The sequence below is a fragment of the Pelophylax lessonae genome, assembly GCF_965119305.1.
Source record: "Pelophylax lessonae genome assembly, chromosome: 3".
NCBI lineage: Eukaryota > Metazoa > Chordata > Amphibia > Anura > Ranidae > Pelophylax > Pelophylax lessonae.
The window spans coordinates 626,469,461-626,489,015 of NC_138770.1; the positions used below are offsets into that span (position 1 = coordinate 626,469,461).

At 40.8% G+C, this 19,555-nt stretch overlaps 1 protein-coding gene across 3 annotated transcripts in view; it reads left to right on the plus strand.

Annotated features, from left to right (window-relative positions):
* KCNH1 (potassium voltage-gated channel subfamily H member 1) overlaps positions 1-19,555 on the plus strand; it is a 529,531-nt gene that overhangs the window by 55,161 nt on the left and 454,815 nt on the right. For 2 of the 3 annotated variants that reach the window (XM_082249762.1, XM_082249763.1), the window contains 3 exons: positions 7,953-8,076; positions 13,706-13,812; positions 19,292-19,420. In XM_082249762.1, coding sequence (XP_082105888.1) covers positions 7,953-8,076; positions 13,706-13,812; positions 19,292-19,420 — 360 coding nt within the window. The remainder of the gene's footprint in view (positions 1-7,952; positions 8,077-13,705; positions 13,813-19,291; positions 19,421-19,555) is intronic. The other variant, XM_082249764.1, reaches the window with a different exon arrangement.

The following is a 19,555-nucleotide window of genomic DNA, read 5'->3' on the forward strand; positions in this document are numbered from 1 at the left end:
ACACCCCTGTGCTAGAACAAAAGTTTTTGTGAAGAGGGTTACTCTTTGTAATGATGTGCTTGTGGGAGGGGTGGGTGATGTACTATCATGCTACCCCTACTGGGTCAAGGTAGGTGTGACCTAGTAGTGGCAACCTGAAAGAACCACAGAGTGTCATACCAAGGTTGAATAAACTTGTCGGCCATCGGATGGGTGACACCCTTATACCTGGTACACACAATGAGGTTATCGGACAAATGATCATCAATTTTTTTTTGCATGCTATTCTCATATTGAAAATGAAGAGGTTACTAAAGTTGCGAAAATTCTCGTACGACATAATAAAAATTTTGAAGTGATGTAATGAGTTCCTTTGTGTTTGTATTGTATTTTCCAACAAGAACTGTGCTGATTAAACGGAAATCCTACGATCTGTTATAGTAGGAGAAACGTTTTGTGCTTGTCCCTTCGGATAATTTCTGTGGTGATCGGCTCTCGAAAGCTGCGTACTAACGATCAGATTATCGTACGATCGCTTCGAAAGCTGTATTTTTTGTACGATTTTCTGATTGTGTGTACGGGGCTTGAGCTGCTTAGCCATTCTAGACCTAGGCCTATAAATCCAAGGCTTGGGGCTCCACATGACAATATACACAATTCACAAAGCTAAAACACAAGGATAAGGATAATGATTTTTAAAAAGTGAGTTATTTTGAGCTAAGTAAGACCTGAAAATTACAGACACAACTAAAAATAAAGGTACTTATTTTTTATAGCTTTTTGAATTGAGCCTAAAGTTTTTTTTTTTTTTTTTAAAGTTTTAAAATAGCATCCTTCATATCTGTTGTTTTATCACTTGTGGTCCTTTTACACCAAGTATTTTCGGTAATCTTTAGCTTAAAATAACTATTCTGTCACTTGCTATTAATACTAATGTGGATACAATCTATTTAATAATGCAAAGAGTGTTAAAGTGAACCTGTGGCCAGGCTATAGACAAATGTATGTATTTGCATACTCTTAAAAAAGGTATAAATATGCCATTACTGAACTCTGTAGTTGCTTGTTTGTGGAGCAATTCAGTGTAGTTGGCTCTAGCATGTTTCTCTGCCACTTTAGCTTCCCTCGCTCCCTCTCCCAGCAGAAACTTGACAGTCTTCTAATATAAACATAAAGTAGATTCTCTGTGCAGAATGCTGCCTTATCACTACTAAAGCTGAAGAGAAACTATGACTAGAATCTAATTACATTGCCACAGTTATGAACATTGAAGATCACTTGCTCCAAAATGTCTGCAGCTACAGAGGTTAATGAGGGTTTCTTTTTAAAGCTTATTTACTGCTTGTAAGAATATGTAAATGGTTGAATGTCCACAGCCTGAAGGCTCACTTTAAAGCAGTAGTAAACCGCAGACTTTCAAAAATAAATCACCTGCAAGGCAATGGCAAACTGTGCTAGTATGCATCGCATACTATAAGTCATTTGCTGGGTAAAACAGTCTCCATCTATGAAATTAAAATGTATATTTAGCTATTTGCCCAGAGTTCAGGTCTAAGTATTTTTTAAAGGAGAATTATGGGTTTAAAAAAAGTTAAATAAACATCCATACTTATCTCAATGCTGCAGCATTGGAGTGCTGCTGCAGCTTTCCCATTTTGAGCGATCACATGGCCACCGATCACTTAGTTCTCTGTCTTCTCGGAGGGGAGAGAGGTGACTGACAATCACTGCTCTCTGCTTTGTCCCCCCAGCACTCACTGGACAACCAAACAGGGGAGGGGGTGGGCACAGCTGTTTCTGGCTCTCAGCTGTGCATTGAGAGGGGGGAGCCAGCTGTCAATCACACAGCCAGGTAGATCCTGAAAATATTGTCAGGATCCTTCCAGAGGCTGGAGAGGCTCTGCCATGTCAGCTAATCGCTGGCAATAGCCCTGTTTAAGTTGGCTCTGAGTCACAAGAAAGAAAAAGTAAGTGTACTCCTATAGTTCGCAGGAGATGTATAGCCAAAAAAACTTTTGCCATACTTCTCTTTCATGGAATAGTCTGTTTAGGATCTACACGCAGATTACACACTTCTAAACTATTCAGGACTTAGCATAGAAAGGATCTCTCATGCAGCTCTGGGGTTGAACCAGAGATAGAAGAAAAGTAAAAGGACATTTTTCCACCTTTTCACATGTGAGAAATTTGCGTACATTTCATTTATGTTTTTAGACAGTTTAAAAGTGTGTTAAAACAAAAAAAAGAAAATGATAATAGCCAATTTTATTTTGTTTTAAAAAGAAACTTTTATTAATAAAAACTAAAAGAATGTTATATTTTGTATGAATATATATACAGTGCCTATATCTATATATATATATATATATATATATATATATATATATATATATATATATATATATATATATATATATGTAGATATATAGATATATATGTGTGTGTATATATATATATATATATATATATATATATATATGTTATGTGTGTGTATTTATACTGCATGTATACAATTTAATACATGACAGAAGTTTCCCATAGCCCTACAGGTTTTTTTTAAAGAGAGCACATCAGTAATTATTTCCTTTCAGACACAGAACTGTTAAAAAGAGGAGTTGAAAAGAGAAGGAGGGGGGCACTCTTTCACTTGTATTTGAGTCTTTACCAGCGCACAAGTGTCCCAGATAAAACCCCCTAGCAGCCAGACCAAACAACAGTGGCCCCTAGTGAGTTCTAATCAGTTCAATTAAAATAGGCCAGTCCTTTATATATGCAAAACAGTCTCCCTAATTCCTTAACAAGCACGTGTTTCTAATAAATCCAATCTGCAAGATTCTTACCAAATTTTCCAGCCAATGCCTGAAAATGGGTCTAAAAAAGCTTAGCCACACCAACGTCTCATTGGTCTTCCTTGTGTTCCTTCCTTACTTCTCCCATACGTCCTCAAAAGAAAAAAAGTATATAGTGTAATATCTTTTACAATACTGAACAATCTGTCAAATATTGTGCTCACATATGTGCATTACACCATGTGTGTATAACCATCAGTGATTTGTGACTTCACTTTTGCCTTAATTCTTACCAAACAATAAACTTTGTGCGCACATCATTCCAACTCAGTTTTCTTCCTCCAATCTCCCACCCTCTGTATTTAAATCCATTTCTTCTTAGTTTTTCCCATAAAAGAAAAAATCTCAATAATGCACTCCAAAAACGTATATATTTTATATATATATATATATATACATATATATATATATATATATATATATATATATATATATATATATATATATTACAATATATATCTAATTATTATTATAAAACCTTTTAATATTGTGCTCACACTCTCATGTGTTTCTTTATGTGCAAAACACGTGATTATAATCATCCATCCACGGTGGGCCTTCCCCCCTGCACCAAATACCTTACCCCAGCAACCCCTATGTCACAGGGTTGGATGATCTCGCTTGTAAAGCCACTTCACGTCCACTTGCTCTTCCGGTGTATAAATTGCTCAGAGCCCCATGAATAAATCAAAAGCAGGACATGGAAAGGAAAGAGAGAAAATCCTATAAAAAAACGCATTTATTAAAACAAAAATGCTCACATTAGCAGGCTGTATTGTAATTTCAACATCCAAGACAGAGGAATGAGCACTTCCAGTTCCAGCGTTAGCGCCTTGTTCATTAAGATGATTTTGTCAAATGATCCTTTGACAAAATTATCTTGATTAAATGCATCAGATTGGAGGAAAAAAATTTAGTTGGATGATGTGCGCACTAAGTTTATTGTTTGGTAAAAATTTAGGCAAAAAGGAGAGAAGGAGTCACAAATCACTGGTGGTTATACCCACACGATGTCACACACATATATGTGAGCACAATATTTCAGAGAGTGTGCAGTATTGTAGAAGATATTACACTGTATTTGTTTTTTGGGGGGAGCGCACGGGAGGAGTAAGGAAGAAACACAAGGAAGACACTGAACCATTGGTTTTCATTAAACTTTATTAAACTCATTTTTCAGGCATGGGTCAGAAAATTAAGTAAGAATCTTGCAAATTGGATTTATTGGACACACTTACCTCTTGAGGAATTGAAGAGACTGTATTGCATCTCTAAAGCGCTGGACCTTTTGAATTGAACTCTTTCACTTGTGTTATTAAATTCCTGCTTGAATTATTGACCTCTGTAAACAGCTAGATTTTTTTTCAACAGAAGAAAAGGAACTGAGAATTGCATCTGCAGGTTACATTGAAGCTACACAACATGCCTTTGATATATTCCTATTTAACTGACTATTATAGAAGTCTTAAATTTGGAAGATGGAAAATAAAATAGGAAAAAGGACATGAAACTCATCATTTCAGTTCTTTACAATTAGGCATCTAAACAAATGTCAGTCTTGTGTAATAATTTTGTGATTGCTTCCATTGATTTTTTTTTTCTTTTTCCTTTTTTTTCACAAATCCATCTTAAAGCATGGAAAAATAGGATAAATTCTAAAAATAAATGTAAAAAGGAAAGTATTGACTTCTGTTGGTTCCTGATTGGAAAGTTTTAGCAAATTTAAAAAAAAAACCCAAAAGTGGTGGCACTGTTAAAATATGTCTAATAAAGTCTGGGCTTTATGACTGAAGTAAATAATGGAAAATACATGCATGTGTGGGCTGCTTATGTTTAAATGAACATCAAAGTAGAGATTTAGCAATATAGGCCCTCTAGTCAAACTCTTTGTTTCGACTTTTAGGCCCCGTTCACACTGGGGCAATCCGACTTCCCGGGGCGACCTCAAAGGTCGCGGCGCGCTGCTCGCACCGCGACCTCGGAGCGGCAGGCACGGACTTCATAACATTGAAGTCAATGCAGGTCGCTCCAGGTCGCCCCAAAGAAGCTCCGGACCCTTTTTCTAAGTCGGAGCGACTTGTGTCGCTCCTATTAGAACGGGTCCACAGCTTCTCTATGCCAGGCGACCTACGGCGACCTGTCAGGCGGCCTGCCTTTGTGGTTGGGTGGGCGGGTGTAGTCCTGCTTGACCCCTCCACGGAATGTACAATGTTGTACTGATGTAAGGCCCATTGGTTGCTTGGCCTCTTTTTGGACTATAACCGAACATGTTTCGCAATACAAGTCTCCTCATAGTTGACCACTTTGGCGCAGTTCCTAGTAACCATTGATTGACTTCCATGGATTTCTGTCTTAACTCCTTACCCGTAAAACATGCCATCCTTGATAACTTCTTGTTTACTGTTTATGTTGACAGAGCCATTTTGCACTCTTTTTTACTATATTATAACGTTTTACTGTAATCCTGAAAGCGGAATAAAAAGATTGAAAAAGAAAGGAGAGATTTAATGGGCCGACTTCCGTGGACACAGAAAATATCACTCATGAATCATTAGGGGTTCAGGTGAAGTACACAGAACAAAGCATCTGTAGGCCCATTTGATTGTCTTCTACATGATTAGATGACAGTCTACTTGGATTTGGGATGGCCTTTAATCTAAGAGGACTGATCATCTACAAATATGCATGAACTCATGAAACTTAGAATAGTGAAAGAGGTAAAATTATTGCTTCAAAGTCAAACATAGTGGCACTTGGGGACATCCCTTGTCATTAAATTTCTGTTTTCTGCTTTTGTCTTTAAATAATGCTCAGTTCCACCTAATGTGTGCCTGAATTATTCATGTGGATCTGCCATTAAGACTGAATTATTCATGAGAATGAGGAGACATCCTTATTGTTTTCATTACTTAGGGGAAGTGCCCCTTTTGAACTGACAGAGCCTAAAACTTTTCATTAATATGACATAAAATAATGCAATGTTCCATTAAAACTTTAAGGTGTATCTATAGTCAAAACCATTTTTCTTAGTTTTGTCGGTGGGAGGGATTACAACTTTTGTCAGGTTTTCCTTTCACCAGAGGCACCATTGGAGAGATTCCCTCGCTCCATGTCCAGTAATGCTAGGGTTTCACACTAGCCCATTCTCTGAAAAGCAATCCGTGATTGCTTTAGAGAGTGCGGCTAAGTAGCCACTGCCAGGCATTCAGGAGTCGTTCCTGCTGCCTTTATTTTCTTAAATATACAATGTGACTAATGCACTTCAACCACTACCAAAACAATTGTGGCATGTTCCTATTGATTTGAATGGCCAAACTTGACGTGATGCCACCTGTCAGCTTGACATGCGGCATTTACATTGGCTTTTAAACAATCCCCTCTGGCGGCACTATGGACTTTAGACTATTCCTTGGAATAGTCTGGTTACTGTCATCTCCTTAGGGCAGGGGTGTCCAAACTATAGCCCTCCAGCTGTTCAGGAACTACAATTCCCATCATGCCTAGTTATGTCTGTGAATGTCAGAGACTTACAATGCCTCATGGGATGTGTAGTTCCGTAACAGCTGGAGGGCCATAGTTTGGACACCCCTGCCTTAGGGGATTTCTCAGAAGAATTAATTGGCCTTGGATGATGCTGTTGAACCCAGTTTGCTGCCTAGAATCTGTGCAGCATTGCTTTCTGGTGAGTGCAATCTCTGTTGAAGAGTCTGGAGACGACTAAACACATCACTGAGGATTGTTGTCACTATTTGAACTGTTTTCACTAAAGATTATCTAAGGACTATTTTTGTGTAGTTTAACACTTAAACACATACGTTTTTTTATTGTGTACATTTGGACACTGCATCATAGTTTTTTTTGGAAGCGCTACACTTTTTACCTTTGCTTTTTTCCATCAGTTACCGTCTGGTAATAGGTTGACCCCAGATCAGAACATGAGGGAAAATCAAGGGACCTTGGATAGTATTAAAACATGACAGGGGTTCTAACGTTTGCCCATTTTATCCAAAACAAAAAAGTTTGAAGTATGAATACATTTTAACTTACTTCAAATTTGGAGAAGAAATTTATCAGCACTAGGGTCGTCGGTTCAAATCCCAACCACGGCACTACCTGACTGGAGTTTGCAGGCTCTTCCTATGCCTGCATGGGTTTCCTCCCACACTCCAAAGACATATGGGTAGGGTAATTGGTTCCCATCTAAACTGGCTCTAGTGTGTGTATTTATGAATGTGAGTTAGGGACCTTAGATTGTAAGCTCCTTGAGGGCAGGGACTGATGTGAATGTACAATATATATGTAAAGTTTTGCATAAATTTATGGCGCTATATAAGTACCTATAATAAGTAAATATATATATATATATATATATATATACAATTATATAATATTATATATATATATATATATATATATATATATATATATATAATTATATAATATAATATATATATATATATATACTGAATATATATATATATATATATATATATATATATATACTGAATATATATATATATATATATATATATATATATATATATATATACTGAATATATATATATATATATATATATATATATAGAGAGAGAGAGAGAGAGAGAGAGAGATATTACCCCCCTTCACACACGCTTTTATGTAAAGGAAAGGAAAGGAAGCAATTATTTCTTCTTTTTTTTTTTTGCCTGTCCTTTTCCCACCTTCAGCTCCAGATAGTCATCCGTGAATCCTAAGAACATACAAAGACATCAGCCCTGCCCATATAGTATAGGCCAGATAGTTTATCACCACAAAATCACAGAAGGGTATCACCCATTTTGCAGTACACTCCTATTTATTGCCTATGCAATTAGAATTAAAAGAACAGTTATCCCTTATCACCGCATTGGCCAAGAGCAAGAACTATGAGCAATGATCAAGAGTCATCAAGAAGATTTCAGTTTTGCTGAAGAGAATGAATAGCACATTGGTTGTTACAAGTTACTACCCAATACTACCCATTGCTACTTTACTATTTAAGCCTGATATTATTATTATTATTCAGCTCACAGGGATATCATCGGTGATGACTAGTGGTGATAATAGTTGTGCCAGTAAAATGTTTTTCATGTTTTTTTGGAACAGATACTAATTTTGTCTTGGGTAATGCCCAGATAGTGGATTGGCCAATTGTCTACAGCAATGACGGGTTCTGCAAGCTATCAGGATATCACCGAGCTGAAGTTATGCAAAAAAGTAGCACATGCAGGTAATAACAATTATGTGGAGCTTTTCTTATGACAATTGACTTCCAGAAATTGCATGAAAAAATGTGCTGTTACCTTTACTCATGTAGAACGTAGACGAGGAGCCAAATTAGGGCTTGTGTACATAGGGGGCTTGTTATTATTATTATTTTGCTGGCATGCATCTGCAAAGCAGTTTGGTAGAAATTGGTTCCATTTGTCTGGGTTCTCTCCTTCCAAAGCAGACACTTTTGCTCTGAAAGTCAGCTGTAAGCCCCATAGAGGCTGTTTTATCTCCTACCTGAGATCTATGCTGATAGCATTCATTATTGACTGCTGTAGTAGAAGGAAAATGTTTACAAAATTGTCAAATTGCAAAGGTTATTTATTGTTATTTTCTGCATTTAGGAAAGTCCCTTTGTTTTATTCTACAGTATCTCAGAGTGTCTTTTATATGCACTAAACTAAGTTAATACAGCTTCAGTGGGGGCTTGCAACTACAGAATAGAGGTTTTAAGCGGGCCATTTATGGATCAAATTTCCATCAGTTCAGCAGGGACTGGTCAAATTTCGATTTATATATGAGCACTGGTTGTACAGAAGTTGGTCTACTGATCAACTTCTGAATAACTACCTTTTTTTTTGCTTGATCAGCGCTGAAGGCTGTAACTGACAGCACTGATCCGTGTATTCTGAAATCGGGAAATTCTCCCTTCTCTCAGAATACAATGGCTCAATGGGAAGGATTCCCCCATCCACCTCCAATGTGTAAATGGTGGAATCGGGTCAGTTTTTTTGAACAAAAAAAAAAGATGACTAGCGCTTGGACTGCCTTAAGATGACTAGCGCATGGGCTGCCTTAAGATGACTAGCGCATGGGCTGCCTTAAGATGACTAGCGCATGGGCTGCCTTAAGATGACTAGCGCATGGGCTGCCTTAAGATGACTAGCGCATGGGCTGCCTTACCTTCAGAGAGGGATAAAAAGATAAATAGTAGAACAAATAGCTATCCCTGATCAGTAGACTGCCCTATTATAAGTCTTTAAGAATAAAGTCTTAGATTATAATTTAAAGTAGAACTATAGGGCAAAACTTATTTTTCATTTTGGATAGAGTAATAGAGGGTTATAACCCCTGTAAAGTTTATTTTTGCAATCTTTGTCCGAATGGGGAAATTTTCCTTTACTTCCAGTCCCATAGCCAAACAGGAAGTGAGAGGAAATCCTTGCGATTTAAGGGAGTCTCTTAAGGGACCCCCAGGTCACCAGAAGTAGTGTCCACATTGGATAATTTCCCATCTATTACTTTTCAAAAATTTGGGATTTTCTTTTACTTTCAATAATAACAGTAATTAAGACAAATAGAGGGGGTGAATCTCCCTAACAAGGGCACAGAGAACAATAGGAAATGACAGGGGTTCTAATCCCTCTGCACTCTATCCAAATCTATTCCAGGTATGGATGTTTTTATATAGTTGCATTGGTCCAGCTTGGACCATACTTGTGAAATCCCACTAGAAGCTGGAAATGACTGTAATAGGCACTGCTACTATAGTGATCTCTGCTAGCTTACGGGTCCTGAACAGCTGCCTTGTTGCATTCTTAACACAGGAGGTCGGACACTAGGCAGAGTTGCCATTCAGGGAACACTTTGGATTTTCTCAGTGAATGTAAAGCATTCTCTGATTGGCAGAGGCAGGGTGGTGACATCAGGCTCGCCACCTCATCAAATCAGAGAATGTTTTGCATTCGTAGAGAAATTAATGCTCATCGTGGACCTTCGGGGTACCAAAGCCAACCAGCATGGGACCAGGGTCTACTTCAGTGATTTCCAGTTTCCACGGGGATCCCACAGGTCTGGTATATACATAGTTTACATATTAAAAAAAATTCCATACCTGGAATTCTTCTTAAAAGCCCCACTCCGGGATTTTTAGGTGAGTATATCTGAATTCACAAGGAAAAGGCGAAAAAAGGCATAGCCGGATTGGCTGGGGGAGATTGGGGGGGAGTGAGGGATGGTAAAAAATTGGTTTTAGCATGGAGTGGGCATTTAGGTACAGTAACTCAATGGGAAAGACACTTAAAGTGTTACTAAACCCACAGCAGTAAAATTAGTCTGAATATGCAGTAAAGCATGCTTGTAATACTCACTGTGGAACCTAAAGGGTTAATCCTCTGCATTGTATAAAAAGTCTGTTTGATCCTGTCTTCTCTGATCCTCCCCTTCTTCCACAGTCCCCAATCTATCTGCTAATAGAACAGAGTCTTGGGGGCACTCTGCACATGCTCAGTTTGGTGTGTATTGCTAAAGAGTTTTTTTTCTTGTGAGGGTGCATGTGATCAGCACAGGGACAATCAGCACTGTCCAAACAAAGTCAGGGGTCCTGCATCGTCATAGGACTCCCAGAGGAGAATGAAAACTCCTCCTACAAGCTTTAACTGGACACTCATAGAAGTCACAATCCTGCTATATACTGCTGATAAGAAAAGGTATTTGGTAGTTTATAATTACTAAAAATAATTGCATTTCCATGTTCTGTATAATGCGGGAGACCAGATATAGTGAATGCAGGCTCCTGGGTTTAGTAACACTTTAAATTCAAAAATACAATTTAAAAATTAATTTTCCCAGAATTCCTGCAACCTTTTGCATAGGTATAGCTGAGATATCCCAGAAACTTTAAAAGCCAAGGAAGGCAGTACATCCTCACTCTGCGGAATGCCAATCTGATTACTAGCAAACGGTCAAGAGGGAAAAGAACCGCTCAAGTGAGGGGATAGTTCCAAACACATCCAACCCAGGTGCAGGCACGGATCCGCAGTCCTGATAGCAGCAAATGGAAGAGCACAAAAAGCCGCACAACCAGTTGAAGATGCAAAAAGTTAAAATCCAAATTTATTTTGCAGGCAAAAAAATAAAATCATCCAAGATGAAACCAAAACAGTCGGAGACATGGGGGGGAAAAGGGGAGCACGGCGGTTGACGCGTTTCACGGAGTCTTCCGCTTAGTCGTAACCAATCTGATTACTAGAACTGGTTCCCCCTAGTTGGCTGGTAAACCAAAATTTCTGGGTCCATTGCAGTGCTCACTGGTTCCCCCCTTTAACCAATATGAGCTGCGGCAGACAAAGAAGATTGGCATGTCTGTAAATGTTGTCCCAGCTAATTTTAAAGCTTTCAGAAAGTGTTGGTTTGCCTAAGGTTTCCCACTCCTCCATGCATCCATTTTGCATGGAGGAGTGGGAAAGGCATTTTGATATTTGCATAACTCCTCCTAAGAACCAGTCCCCTCTATGGAACTGGGCTGAGAGCTGTTGAGAGAAATACTGAAACTGAGTTCTGTAATGTTTTAGGCAAGCTATGTACAACACCCTGCTGCCCCCTCTCACTAGTTATGATCTTCCTCATTGCAAAGAGAAATACAGAGACCCAGTCGTGATGTTACTGCAGGGCCGTCTTTAACATAGGGCAAAAATTGCAGCTGCCCCAGGCCCAGTCATTGTTGTGGTGCCCAAAGCAGGTGCCCCTTGAGCCATCACTGTCAGCAAATAGTTGATAAGTAAATTTGGGAGGGCCCAAGAAAATGTCCAATCAATATTAAAGCAGAGTTCCACCCTCTTTTTCTTCTTTCCGGATTCCTGTGGGGAAAAGCAGGTTAAAAAAGAATTGGACATTTTTTTTGGGGGCATCTCTGTCCGACTTCCTCCTTCTGCGGCCACGGCCCCGGACGTCATTTCCGGTTATGCATTGCGTCCTGGGAGATGTGAGTCATCAATCCCAGGATGCAATGGGAATGGCCGGCCACTACTCTGATTGCCGATCGCAATCTACAGCGCATGCGCGAGATTCCGATAGGCCTTCTGGGAGCCAGAAACCAGGAAGAGGGTCACAGCGGGGGACACAGCGGCTTCAGACGCCCACACCGGAGATGGCCGCGCTCTGCAATAAATTTTAAAGGTAAGATTTTATCTTAATGAAATTACTGTCCTGTACTGTAATGTGGGGTTAGTGTTAGTGTAATTGGTGTTAGTTTAGGATTAGGGGGGTATTTTTATCTCAAAAATGTGTATGTGGCTGGAACTCCGCTTTAACCACTTGCCGACCGCTCACGTTGAGGGTACTGCGGCAAAGTGGCTTGTTATCGTTCAGCGACGTAGACCTACGTCGCTGGACTCCTCCCCTTGTGGGCAGCGCGCGCGCACCGCCGGAGGCTCGCTCCCGCTGTATTCAGACACAACGGGAGTCGGGCCAGGGGAGGAGAGGCGGTGATCACCGCCGCTCTTCCCCGATCGTCGGGGATCGAGTGTGGAGGTCCGCCCGTTTGTGTAAACAAAGCGGGCGGATCTTCTATGTGACAGGCAGGGACAGATTACAGGATTCAGCATAGCTGAACCTGCGATCTGTGCCTGTGTCACACAGTCCCCTCCCCCCATACACGTTAGTAAGCACCAGGCATACATTAACCCCTTGATCACCAATAAAATTAACCCCTTCCCTGCCAGTGTCATTTTTACAGTAACAGTGCATATTTATAGCACTGATTACTGTAGTAATGTCACTGGTACCCCCAAAAGTGTCAAAAATGTCAGTTAGGGGTCCGATCTGTCCGCCGCAATGTTGCAGTCCCGCAAAAAAAATCGCAGATCGCCGCCAGATCGCTGCCATTACTAGTTAAAAAAAAAAAACAATAAAACTGACATAAATTTCCCATAGTTAGTAGTTGCGATAACTTTTGCGCAAACCAACCAAAATATGCTTATTGCGATTTTTTTTTACCAAACATATGTAGCAGAAAACAAATTGGCCTAAAATATTAAAAAAATTTTGATTTTTACATTTTTTTGGGGAATTTCATATAAAAAAAATGTGAAAAATATTGTTATTTTTTCAAAATTGTCGCTTTTGTTTTGTTTATAGCGCAAAAAGTAAAAATCGCACAGGTGATCAAATACCACCAAAAGAAAGCTCTATTTGTGAGGAAAACAAGGACATAAATTTAATGTGGGTACAGCATCGTACGACCGCGCAATTGTGCATTAAAGTAACGCAGTCCCGAATCGCAAAATATGGCCTGGTCAGGAATGGGGTAAAATCTTCCGGTCTTAAAGCGGTTAAAAATACGCTCATTGAGAATTTTTTTGTCAAAGACATGTAGCTAAATACATTTTGGCCTAAATATATGACAAAAATTGAATATATTGTATATTTTTTAACTGTCAAAGTAGAAAAATATTGTTATTTTTTCAAAATTGTCGCTTTTTTTTTTATTAATATCGCAAAAAATGAAAAGCGCAGAGGTGATCAAATACCACCAAAAGAAAGCTCTGTTTGTGGGAAAAAAAGGACGTAAATTTTGTTTGGCTACGGCGTTGCATGACTGTGCAATTGTCCATTAAAGTCGCACAATGCCGAATCGCAAAAAGTGGCCTGGACGTAAAGCAGGAAAATCCTCCGGTGGTAAAGTGGTTAAAGACGGCCCTGTGTCACTGTGTCTTGAAAAAAGGTATCTAATGAAAATGAAAAGGTTTTATTTAAGAATGTCAGCACCATGTTGATGAGAGAAAAGAGGAACCAGGGAAGGAAAAATAGAAGCAGATTTAACTTTATCCGTAACTAATATTATTCAAAGTCTTGAATTTTTATTCCAGCTTTATGTACGGGGAGTTGACTGACAAAGAGACCATTGAAAAAGTCCGGCAGACGTGTGAAAATTATGAGATGAATTCCTTCGAAATTTTAATGTATAAAAAGAACAGTAAGTGCCTTTACGAAGATTGTCCTCCTCTTTACATGTATTGAGGTCTGTAGGATTTTTTTCCCTCACTCTTTTGTGTTGGTACACGACAGATAATATAATTGTACTGTTTTCTACTCCAATGCTTTATTCAGTGCTGCAGTGATCATTAAAGAACAATGAGTTCTGCGTGATTGGTAAATTGCCAAATCACCTCTGTTCATTATCGTCTGCTGGTTCAGAGCTCTGCTCCTAGTCATCTATTTGCATGCATGGAATGAGTGTTCAGCTGAGGTGCAGATGTTGTTATAAGCACATGGATCTGTCTATGCTGCGCACAATTTGGTTTTAATAAATTATAAAAATTTTAGGTCTGTGATGGTCAGCTGGCAGCCCCTAAATATAACACTTTAAGTGCAGCTCCACTCGTCTTGTTTCCACCCTTCTGACTACAGGTTTGTTATAATTACTTGTCCCCAATCCAGCAAGATATTTGCTGGCAGCACTAATATAGTCAAAGTCTTCTGTGACTGCCCCCTCCCCCACCATGTAAGCCACCTTCCATTCAATCCTATGACGAATTTGTATTCCAGAGTATGAGCTCGCCATAATATTGAATGGAGATTACTGAATTCATGCCAGTCTTTTGACCCAAGGTTGCATAGCCGATATGTTGCTGGAATGGGGACAGCTGCAGCGCATTGATGAGGTTATCAATCTCATTTTTTGGTGAATATGTTCCATTCCAGCACATGTGAATACAGCAGAGCCTACTGGCTTAGAGTATTGATACCCCACTCCAGGGGAGGACAGGGCCAGGGGGCAGGGGAGCAATTGCCCCCTGGGCCGCTCTGATGTCCTGTAAAAAGGCTGCACCGCTTCTGCCACAGACATGCCTAAAGGATTCCTGGTGAAGAGAAGTAAAATTCCCCACCACTGACCTACTGAGTGCAGGATGAAGACAAGGTCAGAGCGTAGGCCCCCCCCCCAGCATGGATGGTGCAAACTGTGTCTGAGCAGAGGCCGGTTCCATGCCCCACTTGAGACTCTCCTACCCTGGCCAGCCCCAACTGAGCTGTCCCAGCTCCCCCCAACCACCCCCTGCTGGCCAGGCTAGGAACAAGAAACACAAAGAAAGGCGCATCGACCTAGGGCATTATCCTCAATATAGGCTTTATTGTTAAAACATAGAAATGGCTACTCACAGGCAAAGGTATAAATCAATCATATCGGACTCAAAATCTTGAGTATCGAGAGTAGTCTATACGAATGTCCCTTGTCCTATTAGGATGACGGCTGACGCGTTTCAAGGCATACACCTCTTCCTCAGAGCTAGGAAGAGGCGTATGCCTTGAAACGCATCAGCCGTCATCCTAATAGGACAAGGGACATTCGTATGGACTACTCTCTATACTCAAGATTTTGAGTCCGATATGATTGATTTATACCTTTGCTTGTGAATAGCCATTTCTATGTTTTAACAATAAAGCCTATATTGAGGATAATGCGCTAGGTCGATGCGCCTTTCTTTGTGTTTCTTGTTTGCAGTATTGTTGGACTGCCCCAGTCCTTTTAGGCAGCAGGATCCTAGCCATTCAAGACGCCATTTTGAAAGTCCCGTGGCCAGAGCAGTCAAGGAGTCGGCTTTTCTGAGCGCAGGAGATAGGTGGTTTATCCACCTTGTTTTGTTTGGCCAGGCTAGGAACCCAGATTCAGCCAGTGAGTGGAGAGTATCTGGAGCAGGGATTCAGCCTCTAATGGGGGTCAGGAGGAGGCCGGGAAGAGGGAGAGTGGGAGGGGAGCTGAGTCACTGCACTATGGGTCTACTATGGGTCTCTGGCAACTTTCAGCCCAGGGGGCAAAAACAAACCAGTCTGCCCCCCCCCTCCTCATCCAGAGGGCTGCAGTTTAGAGACATGAAAATTATGTTTAGACACTTAAAGTGTTACTAAACCCACAACAGTAAAATCAGTCTGTATATGCAGTTAAGCATGCTTGTTATACTCACTGTGGAACCTAAGGGGTTAATCTTCCACATTGTGTAAAAAAGGCTGTTTGATCTTGTCTTCTCTGATCCTCCCCTTCTTTCACCATCCCAAATCTTTCACCTGATAAGACAAAGGGTAGGGGACGGGCTGCACATGCTCAGTTTGGTGTGTATTGCTAGAGTTTTTTTTTTCTTGAGGGAGTGCATGTGATCAGCACAGGGCCAATTAGCACTGTCCAGACAGAGGGTCAGGGGTCCTGCATCCTCGTAGGACAGTCAAAGCAGAATGAAAACTCCTACAAGCTTTATCAAGATACTGATAGAAGTCACAAGACTGCCATATACTGCTAATGAGAAAATGTATTTTGCAGTTTATATTTACTAAAACTATTACATTTCCGTGTTCTGTATACTGTGGGAGACCAGATATAGTGAATGCAGGCTCCTGGGTCCAGTAACACTTTAATCTGGCTGTAGATGGGTAGAATTTCAAATGGAAAAGTCTTAGGAAAATTTGTATGAAAATTCTAAGAACATTTGTTTGTTGTTCAAAATCGTTTTTTTTGCTTTGATTTTATTTTGGAGTGAATTGACTTTACCAAATGAAAACTACATACACAGTTAGAAATTAAGACAGTAAAAAAACAACCTTCTGCGCTCAAGCGTGATGCTCAGACACCAATAGACTTTCACTCATCCACTTTTCAAGCAAAATTAGTCATCAGGCTTTTCTGCCCTGTTAGGACTGTCGTATTCCCCGATAGAAACACTGAAAAAGATGAAAAAGTTGGCGCACCAGCCTAGCACATTACCTTTGTAAACCTTTTTTATTGAAGTAATAAAATAGATGTATACTCACACACAGCTGCATATCACAAGCAGTTTTGGCTCTGATGAAGAGGGGACCCTGCACGTGAAACGCGTTAGCTGTACAGGTCTGGGTGACAACTTCCTGAGACTGGTACATGTGCAGAAGATCTGACAGCATGGATTGTTAAATATTCTGTTGAGTTTATGATAGGCAGCTGTTTGTTTTATTACTTAAATAAAAAGGTTTACAAAGGTAATGCATTAGGCTGGGATGTCTTCTTTTTTTTCACTGTTAGAATTTCATTCACTGGAGAAACATTTTCAAACCTCTTACTTCGAATTTTCTAGCAACTGCAGTTAATAACGAACATTGAGTTGATCCATTAATGATTAGAAAAACCAATGAGCTTTCTTAGAACCTTCCCATCTATGGCCAGCTTTGTACTAGTTACAGTAAATATTTATGTGAATATATAATTGCATTAAATGGAATGAGCACAGGCTTGTACATGGAAGTCTATAAGTATTAATTAGTATACTAGGGATGGCTGATGGGCAGGCTGAATGTACCAAGTTAATCGATCGATCAACTTGGGTACAACCAGCCTGCCCAATCCTGTTGCAATTATCGCTAGCTGCTACTATAGCAGCTAGCAATAATCACTGTCTCTTCCCGGTGCGTACGGCTTTCCCCGCCCCCCCTACACCACCCCCTCTGCTGGGAGAAGACAATTGCTTGCCAGGAGGGATTCCCCTGTCAGCACTGTCTGGGTTGATGGGGGAATCGTGCAAATTTCTTTCCTGCAACCCGGGGTTGCACTCAATGGGGTCACTGGGGTTGATTTACCATAGGCAAATAGACTGTGCACTTTGCAAGTGCATTTTTGCTTGTACATAATTGGATGATGGAAATCAGCAGGGCTTTACCACATTTACTAAGCTCTGGAGAAAATGAGTGCAACCACACTTGCAAAGTGCACAGTCCACTTGCCTTTAGTAAATCAACCCCAGTGTGTAATGGTCAGTAAACTCTACAGTGTGTAATAGTCAGTAAACTTGCACTGAGTTCAGATCTGTAAGATTAAAGTAAAGAACCTGTATCAGAAGTCAGTGTGTATGCATATAAATATATGTAAATGCTTGTTCATGCATATACGTGTACATTTATTGGAATGGAAATAGAATTTTACACATCTAACTGCTGTACGGACGCTTACGGGTCTATGTACTGTACATGTGAACACAAGCACTTTACAGACCATTTCATGCATGTTTTAGGCTTCTTTCACACTTGTGGCAATGTCTACCGCCCCCTTTAAAAGCAAGCTAGCTGCGGTAGATTACTTTTTAAAGGACGGTGAAAGGAGGTTTGCAGGTGTTCAGGAGGCCATGTCTCCTGATGCCTGTTTCTTTTTTTCTTTTTTTGTTTGTTTTGCTTCTGTTTTTTTTTATTGCAATTTTGCATTGTGGGGCTGCGCCGCAACAGCAACAGAAGCTTTAGGCTTGCATTTGCGGAGAAGCCCAATCCACTTCAGCAGCCCACAGCAGCCCAATCCATGGGAAATTTTGACAGGCGGTGCCGCTTGTCAGATTTGGCATGTAGCATTAAAATTGCTGAACTGTGATGCAAAGCATTGCAGCAATGTACACTAACTTTAGCAGCACCAGGGCTTTTTTTCAGCGGGAACGCGGGGGAACGCAGTTCCAGCACCTCCAGCACTGAATGTATGACATGGCAAGGGGTTCTTGGGTGTGCTGGAGGGTCTACTGATGCTTGCTGCTGGGGGATCTATTGTTGCTGGAGGGGATCTATTTTTGCATGCCAATCTATTGTTGCTGGTGGAGGATCTTTTGTAACTGGGGGTTAATTGTGACTGGCAGGGATCTACTGTTTAGTGAGGGGTCTGCTGTTGCTGGCTGCTGGAGAGTCCATTGTTGCTAGCTGGGAGATCTGTTGTCGCTGCTGGGGGTCTGTTGTTGCTGGAGGGGGGGGGTCTATTGCTGCTGGCTGTTGGGGATCTATTTTATTGCTTTTCTTGTTAATATTACCAAATTCCATACTACAAAATGATACTTGGCCCTTTATTCTCCAAAAGGGTCTGTACTGGGAGCTGGGTAGGGGGGTGAAACCAAGGGTCAGTGCTCGGAGGTGGGTGGGGGGTGAAACCAAGGGTCAGTGCTCAGAGGTGGGTAGGGGGGGTGAAACCAAGGGTCAGTGCTCGGAGGTGGGTAGGGGGGGTGAAACCAAGGGTCAGTGCTCGGAGGTGGGTAGGGGGGGTGAAACTAAGGGTCAGTGCTCGGAGGTGGGTAGGGGGGGTGAAACTAAGGGTCAGTGCTCGGAGGTGGGTAGGGGGGGTGAAACTAAGGGTCAGTGCTCGGAGGTGGGTAGGGGGGGTGAAACTAAGGGTCAGTGCTCGGAGGTGGGTAGGGGGCGAAGTGACTTAGAACGGGGGAGTTCCTGCACCTATTGTCTGAGAAAAAAAACCCTGAGCAGCACCATATCCATAACCACCTGTTTTACTACCCCCCCCTCCCCCCCGGCTGCCCATGTGAATGGAGCATTATCCGGGATCTTTTTTGCCAACCTCTGCCAGCAAGATCCTGCATAGATGATTGTTATTTTTATTATAGCCGTATGCATGTATCCTAACTCTCAGCAGGCAGCTCAGTCTGATGTGTATAACATTCCCTTTGCTGTTTCAGGGATGCCCGTGTGGTTCTTCGTGAAGATCGCTCCCATCCGAAATGAACAGGACAAAGTGGTATTGTTTCTTTGCACTTTTAGTGACATCACAGCCTTTAAGCAACCAATCGAAGATGATTCATCGAAGGGTTGGTATTACTCATCTTATATCTTTACATATATAGACTCGTAGAAGGAACTTACGGGGGCTCATCTTTCAGCAGCGCTCCAGAAATGATTATTTGGAGTTACATAAGCCTGTCACATTTTACATTTTTGGAATA